Source organism: Girardinichthys multiradiatus, chromosome 2 (assembly GCF_021462225.1).
Source record: "Girardinichthys multiradiatus isolate DD_20200921_A chromosome 2, DD_fGirMul_XY1, whole genome shotgun sequence".
Lineage (NCBI taxonomy): Eukaryota > Metazoa > Chordata > Actinopteri > Cyprinodontiformes > Goodeidae > Girardinichthys > Girardinichthys multiradiatus.
Window position 1 is genome coordinate 51,702,819 of NC_061795.1, and position 10,481 is coordinate 51,713,299.

The window sequence follows — 10,481 nt, forward strand, 5'->3', positions numbered from 1 at the left end:
GAAAATCTCTGATTTAGTCACAGAACAGATCGTTGAGTGTTTTAACGGGAAAGTGTTGATCAGTTTTGTAGCTGATTCTTGGCATGCAGAAAAGGGACAAAATGAGGACTTAGGGCTAAGATCATCTCATACAGGAAATGTGAACAAGCTCTGTGGAAGCAGGTTGAGACAATCCTCACCCACCAAATCCCTCCAGAGGGTGCCGGTTTGCAACCCACTGGGGAAGAAACGGTATAGAAAATGACTGACTGACTATTATCAACACCACTGTTTGGGTTGGACATTTTGTTATATATTAATCCCATTTTGGCTGCTACATGGAAATGAATAAATGAATATAACGATAATGAGCTACAAGATAAACTAACAAAAGTAAAAATCCTTCAGCACCAGTCATGCCAGAGCTTTATTAGAGAACCATAAACAACCCTATAAAAATTGCATTTATGATACATAAACAATAAATGCAGTTGCATATACAATTTAACATCATGAACGTAGGATCAATATATAGGGGAGGTTCTGATGAAGAAGCTTTAAAACAGATTCTAAAGATGGCCCAGAGGATAAACGAGAGGAACCAGCCGGGCCACGCCCACTATGTGATTAAAATGTCCCATTCAGACCCTTAAACAAAGTATATAAATATACAAAAACAAGTAGAGGATAAAACATGTTGCCTGTATAAAGTATAAATATAAGGTCTTCTCGTGATGTCATTGAACATCCCACCATCAGTATGGACATGTCCATTTCCGATATGTGATCAGATGATGCAGTCACAACAGTTCATCTCAGCTGGATCACTGGTCCAGATCATTACCGTCGCAGCTGGGGGGTCTGTAATAACACTGGCAGAACTCTCTGATCCGGACACAGGCCTCCTCCATCAACGCTTCTGGTACCGTCACCACGATGCGGAAGAAGTTAGGATACTCAAACGCCTGTTGGTCAACAGGACAGATTGCTGTGTATCGTCTGAATTATTCATGTATTATTTTAGGGAGATGTATTAATTATGTTACCGAAGCAGGCAGACAGAAAACGGACTGCTCCGTCACCAGACGTTCAGTGAAGTCCACATCATTTTTAAAATCTGGAAAGTGGTCCATTTCAATGCCAACCTGGAATAATGTGCACAAAAACCCTTTCTCTGTTAAGAAAGTTGCATTTCACATCTTACTTCCTATTATTTCATCTGAAGCGGTCCTTAGAGGAACCGCTGTCCTGTTTAACATGTCATCAAGTTCTACAGAGGCCCAGTAAACACCCATCTATTCATTTCAGGTGAGCTGAAGCAGGGAAACAATTAAAAGTCAGGGCAGGACACAGGATCCCAACCAGAATCAGAACCACTGCTGTAGAGTCACAGTGGAACGACCCGTTCAGCTGCATTTCAAACCCACACAACTTCTAAAAATCTGCGATATCTTTACAGTAAGATGTTCCGTCCTCTGTTTTTTTACTTTATTTCATCACATTTATTGGATCAGATTTGGCATCAACTGTTTGTTTTCAGAATTTCTCAGGTTAAATAACCAAGAACGGAACCAACAAAAATAAATGAATGAATGCTAATAACACTGACCATGAGGTACATGGCTCCTGAGGGCATGATGGGGTTCAGGCCTGGAACGCTGGACAGCTCGTTGAAACAAATCTCAGAGTTTGACTGAAGGAAGAACAAAGAAAAGCCGCATGTTTCCAACATTTTATTATCCACATGCAGGGACAATAAAAAATAAATATCACATAAATGAGGATTTGAATGTTTTTCTTGCTCATCAGAATAAAAGAAGAAATTATTTATGATCAAAAGCCTGATCATAAGAAGTTTAGAGCTGCTCATCTTTGATCCTGAACTAAGCGAGAGCTGCAGAGATGTTCAGGCCACTGAGGGTGTGAGCGCAGGAGATGATGGTATCACCTTTAAATAGCTTCAGCCTAATCATTACTGCACTCTGCATTTAAAGACAGCTGCTCAGCTTGCCGCAAGAGTGGTTCATCTGCCTGCTGTTTTACCCATCTGGGAGTCCATAAAGCAGCCTGGGGAGGAGTTAAAGCAGAACCACACATCCTGGGGATGACTGAAATAAATTCACCTTTTATTGCAGCAGCTTAATCTTCTTCTTAACCACTCTCCAAAGTGGGAAAGACATGAGAACATGCCAGGAATTTGCTAAATTTGATTGGTCCCTCAAGAATCTCCACTGCTACGTACAGTGGAGCAGATGTGGTGATGTGGGCCTGTCTCTTTTCCAGATGTCCTGAGAACATTGTTGGGAGCTCTCTGTAACACCAGGACATCTGGTATAAAATTGAACATAGGTCACCTTTAGGTCTTTCAGCAGGATAGTGATCCAGAACATCTGACCAGTGCACCTCAGAAATGTTTCAGCAGACAATAAATCCACCTTCTTCCATCTCAGTCCTAAGACCTGAATTCTGTAGAAACTCCATTTCTCCATCTTTTCTCTACCTTGAGGAAGCTGATGGTGTTGCTGTAGAAACCCTGAGGTGTGTTATTAAGGATGCTCTCCAGCGCCCCCTGGACGATGGTGCAGGCTCCCAGAATACGCTGGCTCAGTTTCACCAGACCCTGCCGAATCTGAGGTAGTGACAGAAAGGTCAACATCCTCGACTTTCCTTATCAATTATCATTTTTATTTTAATGATGATTTTATAATTAATAATGTATGGAAATATTCAATTAATAATACATAAAATCTGAAAACAAACAATAGATTTAGAACATATATACTTCATAACTGCAGTGTTTTGGGAATTTGTGGGAAAATGGCTGTTCAGATAGATGTTCATGTTACACCGACTGACAGAAGATGCTTTAATTTAACGTGGAGATGACACGTTTATCTCCTGCTGGGATTTTAAAGCACAAAGGAGGAAGTAAAGCTACTACAGACATCAGCGTACAAACACCATCAAAAAACATCCCAAGAACCCTGTTTCACTTTAATTATAAAAGAAAAACAACCAGGCTGGACCTCAGATCCAAAGATATTATTTCTATCATGGATTAGGATCCATCCCATCCTCCATCCGGGTACCAGCCAGCGCTTAGCCAGCCCACCACAGGAAAGAACGGGAACATCGCTGCTGAGAGACGCCAAGGAAGGACAGCTGCATCCTGGGAAAACCTGGGACAGGAAGGTGAGCAATAAGAGATATCAGAGAAACTCCGTTAAGACAGAAGACTGACAGAGAAGCGTTAGCTGTGCTACATTTGATCATTTATAAGCTCAACTGCAACACAGCTGGACTGTTTACTGACTAGGAGACTTCTCAAGGCAAACAGTTGGTCTGTCACATAAAACACTGAGGTCAGAGGTCAAAATGGGAGGACATGGAAAGGTTTGAGGGCCCACTGAAATACTGAAACTGTTAGCGAGGCTTTCAGAACTTTCTGAACCCACAAACTAACCATGTTGCTTGTGAGGCTGAGAGGCTGGGTTCTTATACTGATGGTGAGGGGAGAGGAAGGAGCAGTGAGCGTGAGAAGGTCCAGTTACTGCAGAATGCTACACTTCCACTAAAAAGCTGTTTCTTATTAAAGCACTAAGCTGAGTGATGCACAGAGAGACACCACCCCCATTGTTCAGACCCAGACCAGTGATGTAACAGCAAATCTGCAACATGGTTACATAATTCCCCAGTTTTAATAGGAATGAATCCAAAAAGGTTTGAAAATAAAACAACTGGACTTCAGTTCTTGTAGCTGAAGACATTTCATGTGTGAGGGAGAAGTTCCAAGCTTTTAAGTTGCGTCATTCTGCATATCTAAGCTTACATGCAGACTAAACTCCAACAATAGGATGTCGCTGCTGCTGCTGTTGGTCTGGATCATGCTTTGGTCACCTGCAGGAAGGTGTGGGATGGTCTGAAACTGAGTGGGCATCAGGCTTAAAGCTGAACTGGAGGTTCCTCCTGTGTTTAGTGTCGGGTTCTCTCCTTCCTTCACTCTTTACCATGTCCTGGATGGTGAGAACATTCACCAGGATAATGATGACCACTGAAGAGCCACAGGACATAAGTTTTTATGATGTACCACAGAGTGCTGTTAAAGTGCAGACACAGACAGCCCCTCTCCACCCACCACACGCCCCCTTCCCTCAGCCCCAAAGCCCACAAAGGGGAACATATGTAGTTAAAAAGTGCAAAGTCATCCTGGTCTGATGGTGTTTAATGCGAGAGGGTCAGATCGTTCCAGGGCGCCAAGCAACCCACACAACTGCTGGAAAAAGCCCAAAAAAGCCAGAAATGCTGCTGCATTGATTTTTCTTGTTCAAACATCTAATACTGAAATGTAAATCTTCCAAGCATGAAGGAACAGAACTGAATTCAAAGCATAGACCAATCTTCTGTCTACACATTAGGATTAGATTTTATTTTCTGTTCAGTTGTCTGGGTGCTATGAGACAAACAACATGAATCCTAAATAGCTGTCCAACAAAAGCAGAGACGGTGTGGGTTAAAAAACTCACACAGGGAAACAGGAAGGCCAAAGCAGGCAGGCCTACAGCACGTGTTTCTCTGAAGCATATTTACAAGAACTCTAGCAAAGACCCGACAAGACATGAGAGATGGAGACAGAGCCACCAGACAGAAAGTACCAGGAGAAACCAGCCAGATAATGAACGGTTTTGAGTATGCACAACACCTCTGTGATTCATTATTAAATTGGCAGCATATGTGGGTCCTGGTTGCTGCATGGAGGAGCCCAGCAGCTGTGGCAGCTGACCTGTGTGGCTTATCCATCAGATAACGTGAAGGAGGAGCTGGCATGCAGGCCTCATGCCTGAAACATTTGTTGGGTGACAGTTTACTGGTTTAACAAACAAAGCAACATTCTTCTGCAAATCTTTGAGAAACCTGCAGTTTTAAAAGGTTTCACACAGGACGCGTTCCCTGAATGTAAAATATCAATAGATAGCCTGATGGCAACAGAACATTTGCCGAGTTTCATTGTTTTTTTTCTGTGTCTGGAGAAATAAAGTCTGATGTTACAACTTAATCCTAATTAGAATAATTTATAAGTGAACCAGTTTCTATGAGATCAGTACCACCAATAAATGGAGACGCATTTAGACTGAAGCTATAAACTGAGCAGACCTTTAAATTTTGGAGCCATTGATCAGTGGAAAACTACGGTCCAAGACATGTTTATTTCAACATCCTTATCTCCTGTTTTTATAGACCTCAAAACATCCGACCCCTGCTGAGGCTGTAAATGTTTGTACATCTCTGCACATATTTGCACAACCTTCAACTCTTTCAACATTTTCAAAGGTTACATTTATGCCTGAAGTGGGGCCAATTTCACAGTCAGCTTTTAAACTGCAGGAAGTTAAATGAGTGAAATGAAAGGCCTGTGCATCATGGCCCACATGTTCTGAACCTGTTGGCTCCTGCTAATCTACTGGACCATCCCTAATCCCCTTGGTGCTGACTGCGGGGACTGTGAACCATCAACCAGAGCCAGTACTGATACCAGCACATACTGCTGCCACCATGAAAAAAAAAGTGCCACGCTGGTGTTACACAACCTGGCAAACGTGTCGAGGCGTACTCACCATGTCGCTGTAGATTTCATCTGCCAGGATGGGAACGCAGTGCTTGGAGGCCACTAGAAAACAAAAGGATTCAAGTGTTTGCGAGATGCAACGGATGATGTTTTATCTGATCAATGTGGGTGAGAAGGACAGCCAACCTTTGAGGATCTTCTGTAGATGTTCCTTGCTGAACACAGAACCACAGGGATTGGACGGGTTGGTAACGATCAGACAGGAAGTCCTCTCATCAATGAGGCTTTCCATGTGTTGCAGGTCGATCTCCCACGACTTTTCAGGCTGAAAAACCAAAAAATGTCGCAGAGTTAGAGTTGGGTGATGATGAACTCAATTCAATGATTGGTGGAGATTCCTCTTACTGCTTGAGTTTTAACATGTTCTGCATAAAGTGTCACGTTATGTTCTGAGATGGTCACTGGATTTATTCTACACAAAAGAATAAAAATATCCTTCCAGCAAAACTTGCAGAGATGTTGCCCCAGATGTTTGATCACTTTTGACCTGAAAGCTGTATGACTTGGCTACATCTGGCTCACTCTGATAAATTGAATCATACTCCAAAGTAAGACATTAGTGCAGCTTTTATTAATCTCAGCAGTTTATCCTTGGTAGTTTTTAAGCAATTAATAAAATATTATAATTTCTTCTCTAAATGTGCTGTCCAACCCATTCTGTCATTTTAAATGCATGTGTTGGTTCTGGGTTAATTTCCCTCTCATCCTTCCATCAGTGAAATGATTGGCCACCTTCTGCAGCATCTGATAGTTTTAGATCTAGAGCATGAAGCTGTAACCTCGCTTGTCTTTCAAAATGCCAACAGGTGGTGACAGTGATTCATGTTTGGAGACAACAAACAGCAACACTATTCAATCCCTGTAGAAAACCATCCCACATGGGACCAAGGCTCAAACCAAACTCCTTCTTACCAACAAGTTGTAGAGTTTGACCTCGATGCCCATAGAGACAGCCAGCGTTTTATACAAGGAGAAGCCTGGGCGAGGGACCAGGATGCTGTCCCCTGGGTTGCAGAAGACATTGATGGCCAGCTCAATGGCCTGACTGCAACCACTGGTCAAAATCACATCCTGAAAGGAAATACATTTTATTAAGAGCATCAAACCTGCTGTGTTTGGCAGATTTCACTTGTTTTGATCCAACCATAATAAGCAGAAGTAAAAGAGAGAGCACCTCTGCCTCTAGTGGAGCCTCGGGGCTGCTGTAGAAGTTGGCCACTGCCTGTCGACTCTTTAAGTAACCTGCAAGTGCACAAAGAAATGAAAGGCGGTAACCAGAGATTCATGACAGCATCTCTAGCAAAAACACCAAAAGATGAGATTCACCTTTTGCAGTTTCAGATGGATTTGTTCCGTTAATTAGGGACTCACCCACAGAAGGAGCATAGCCGTTGTATTTTTGGGAGTCTATGGCATCCTTCAAGGCCTGAAGGACAGCATCATCTGTGGGCAGGTTTCCAAACACCGTGGGATCTCCTGCAGGAACCGATTCAAGACACAAACAACTCTTCAAATTATAATAATGAAACAATTATAAAGTGTGATGAAAACACAAGAGGCTGTTTACACTGAACATGTTTACTGAAGGGTTTGTTCCGTTTTATGAACATCTATTTCTGCTGCTTGAAAGGAAGACAAAGAAATCTGCTTTTCAATATAGATCTTGTTGGCATCATAGGCAATATAGGCATGTTGCATCATTTTGACTTTAAAATGGAAATTATAAGTTTAAAGCTTGTTACATTTTTTTCTTTCAAATGGCAGCAAAGTGTTTCCGTAGCAACCTTTTAGAGCATTGTTACATTTATTTTGTAAGACTATGAATTGGCTCCAAATGGACCAGTCCAAACCCACCTATAGAGAGCGAGATCATGGGCTTTTCTGGGTTTGGGGTGAGTTTCATCCCATCCACGATGGCCCTGATGGGGTTCAGCGTGTTCTCGGCCATCTCAGAGGGCTTCACCTCCCACCTCTGCCTGCGGCTCTTGGTCTTGGTGGGGTACAAGCTGCCGTTAAGGCTCATGTGATGGAAGCCGTTCCCAAGCATCCCCTTCCCAGTCAGGGTTTTTCCGTGGACTCCGCTGCTTTTCATCTGAACCAAGTAAGCCTTGTTGTCCATCCTGGAAGTCATGAAGCACAAACAATGAGCCATGAAACGGAGAGAGATGTTTTTCAAGCTAAACTCGGCTCCATGCTGCTTTATGCTTCCTATTTTAATTACAGGTTCTTAACGTTTACAATCATGACGTCATCTTGAGAAATATTAAATCACTTTCATATATATTCCAATGTTTATCGACTCAAAGCATTTCAAATTTTATTTATTTTATTTCTAAATTGACTTATTTTCTTCTCAGAGTTTAATGAAGATTATTTTTTGGCTCATATTTCAGGTGTGACCAAGATCCACTAAATGGATGGAAAACTGTCAGGAGTTTCATATTAAACACATAAAGTAGCATTAAATCCAAAATTAGACTGTAATGTTATTTATTTATGGACAGAAGAGTTGGCAGATGGAGGAAATTTAAACCACTTAACCTCTATGTTTATTAATTGCAGGAAAATGTTTTAGACTAAATTTCTTTGGATGAAATCTCGCCCCTAAGACATGGATGATCAAACGTCCTCCCTGTTTTAGTACATTTCTGATCATTTTTACAGCTTTTGCAGCATATAAGGCACTTTTAACGTTGGTTTTATATATATTTCACCATACTTCACTGGCATAAGTCAGGTTAGCTAGAGCACAACATCTATGAAGGTTTTTTGTTTGGTTTTATTTAATATTGAATTTTTTGTGGACATTTTACTTATTTAATGGAATGTAATCTATTCTCAGTAATATCTACTAATTTGGTGGTTTCATAAATGTCACGGTGGGGTTTTGGGGTGGACCAAAGTGCAGACAAGAGCTTGGAAGCAGCATCTTAAATAAATCCTCAACTTTATTTAAAGGGTCGAAAATGTAACAAAATCACTGCAGGAACATGGCATGGACGAGAGTAGGGAGTGTGAGCGAGGAACCAGCAACATACAATGACAAAAAACCAACTAATATACTGAGGGATAACAAAAGGGCAGGTAATCAAAGAAACAAGGAACAGGTGAGACATGGAAGCAGGAAGGCAGAGGGTGAAACTATTACATAAATTAAAACATGGCGAAGGGACTGATTGACAATAAAGAGACACAGACCTAAGGAAACCTATAGAGAAAGATAAATAACCAAATAGAGCATAAGAAAATTAGAATAATCATAACCTAAAGTAAATAGAGAAACTAGAGGGAACATAGGAACAACAACAAACAAAGAGCCCATAAAGAAAACCTGGTTACAAAAGTAAACCTAACCACACTGACTGAACTGAGTGGAAAGGAAACAGAGCGAGAGAACCAGAATATATACGAACCAAAATAAACAATAACTAAAACTAACCTATAAGGAAGAGCTGGAAAGAGAACAAATACCTAACCATAAATAAATACAGATACTAAATGAGGAACTAAACTAAAGAATCCAAGGAAGACAAGAACCATCATAATAATAATAATAATAATAATATCACACAAAGTAAAAAGAAAGCAACTACTAAGAAGCTAAAAACGAGAGGAGAGAAACATAACACACACTTGGAGGTGGTAGAGGCAACAAAACTAACAGACTGCAAAACCCAAACTAGAAACACCTGGACGAAAAGTAAAAAATACAAAACCACAAAAAAAAGTCCAAAATGTCACATCCTGACAATAAAGTCTTAATTTGAACATCAAACATCATGAAACTGACCCAACAGTTTTTGTCATTTATTTCTGTTAATAATTTCCTTAAGTTCCCCTTCCTTTGTACTGACAGGTTGGTCTCAATAAAATGTATCATCGGAAAATAAAGGCCATTTTACACTCTGATTTATCACATTCAGCATTTTTTTTCTAATATAAAATGTGTCGGACCTAGCTCAGAACCGTGTGGTTCACCAGAAGTACTGTGCCGTAAATCAGAATTTTTTCCTAGATGTATGTTATTATTAAGGTAATTGTTCTGGTATCCAGTACTACATCAGCAGTCCATGGTTTCATCAGACGCTTTCTCAAGTCGTTTACCAAATACCTGAATTTCCCCACTGAGGGACAAAAACACTTTTGTATTCAATTATATTCTATTCTATTTCTTACTGCTATCATCTCTTTAAACTTTACTTTTCTATTAAATTATTAGGTTTTTATACTTTTTTTCTGAGAGGATGGATAAATGTTCTGATTGAATAAAATACGTGAAATAGATTTTTTTTGGTCTTTAACAGAGTTACAGAACACCATAATAACCACATTAAGGGGTCATAAAACCCATAAACTAGATTTTCATCCAATATTTAACTCAATTAGGTCCTTATTTATTCATTCATTCTTACTCAAAAAGTTCCCTGAAATAATATAAATACACAAATAAAAAATAAAACATTTACCTGAAATATTCAGCTCTGCAAAACTGCTGCGCAGGTTATTATCAGTGTTGAACAGAAAGGCACAGAAACAACTGCAGCTGCATTTATACAGATATTTTATAGGAAAATCCCCAAAACTGGGTGTTGAGGCCTGACCAGGATCCCATTGGTGGAGGTTGAGGGTTGTGTTATGTACACCCCTCTTACATCACTAACCAGAACCATACCGCCTTAAACTAAGAACGGCATCAATTACTGACCGGAGGAGTGGGGGTTGGTGGCAGGCAGGACAGCTCGCTGGCTCCCGGGGGGGTCCGTTATGTGCGTCACAACAAAGTGAGCCCAAAGATCAGAGCAACGTCTCTCTGCCAGGAGTGAGAGCAACAAGCTTCCAACATAAGAATCATGAGTTAAAATTATCATCAGTCATAACA

At 40.7% G+C, this 10,481-nt stretch overlaps 1 protein-coding gene across 1 annotated transcript; it reads right to left on the bottom strand.

Annotated features, from left to right (window-relative positions):
- Positions 1 to 382: 382 nt before the first annotated feature.
- Positions 383 to 10,215, bottom strand: tat (tyrosine aminotransferase). The gene is made up of 12 exons (XM_047382019.1): positions 10,069 to 10,215; positions 7,457 to 7,722; positions 6,974 to 7,078; positions 6,777 to 6,844; positions 6,515 to 6,673; positions 5,729 to 5,867; positions 5,592 to 5,644; positions 3,006 to 3,158; positions 2,480 to 2,608; positions 1,589 to 1,672; positions 1,026 to 1,124; positions 383 to 944 (listed from the first exon to the last, which is right to left on the bottom strand). Exons 2-12 carry the CDS (start codon positions 7,719 to 7,721, stop codon positions 804 to 806), a joined length of 1,395 nt encoding a protein of 464 aa, XP_047237975.1. The 5' UTR covers position 7,722; positions 10,069 to 10,215; the 3' UTR covers positions 383 to 803.
- Between the last annotated feature and the right edge of the window lie 266 nt (positions 10,216 to 10,481).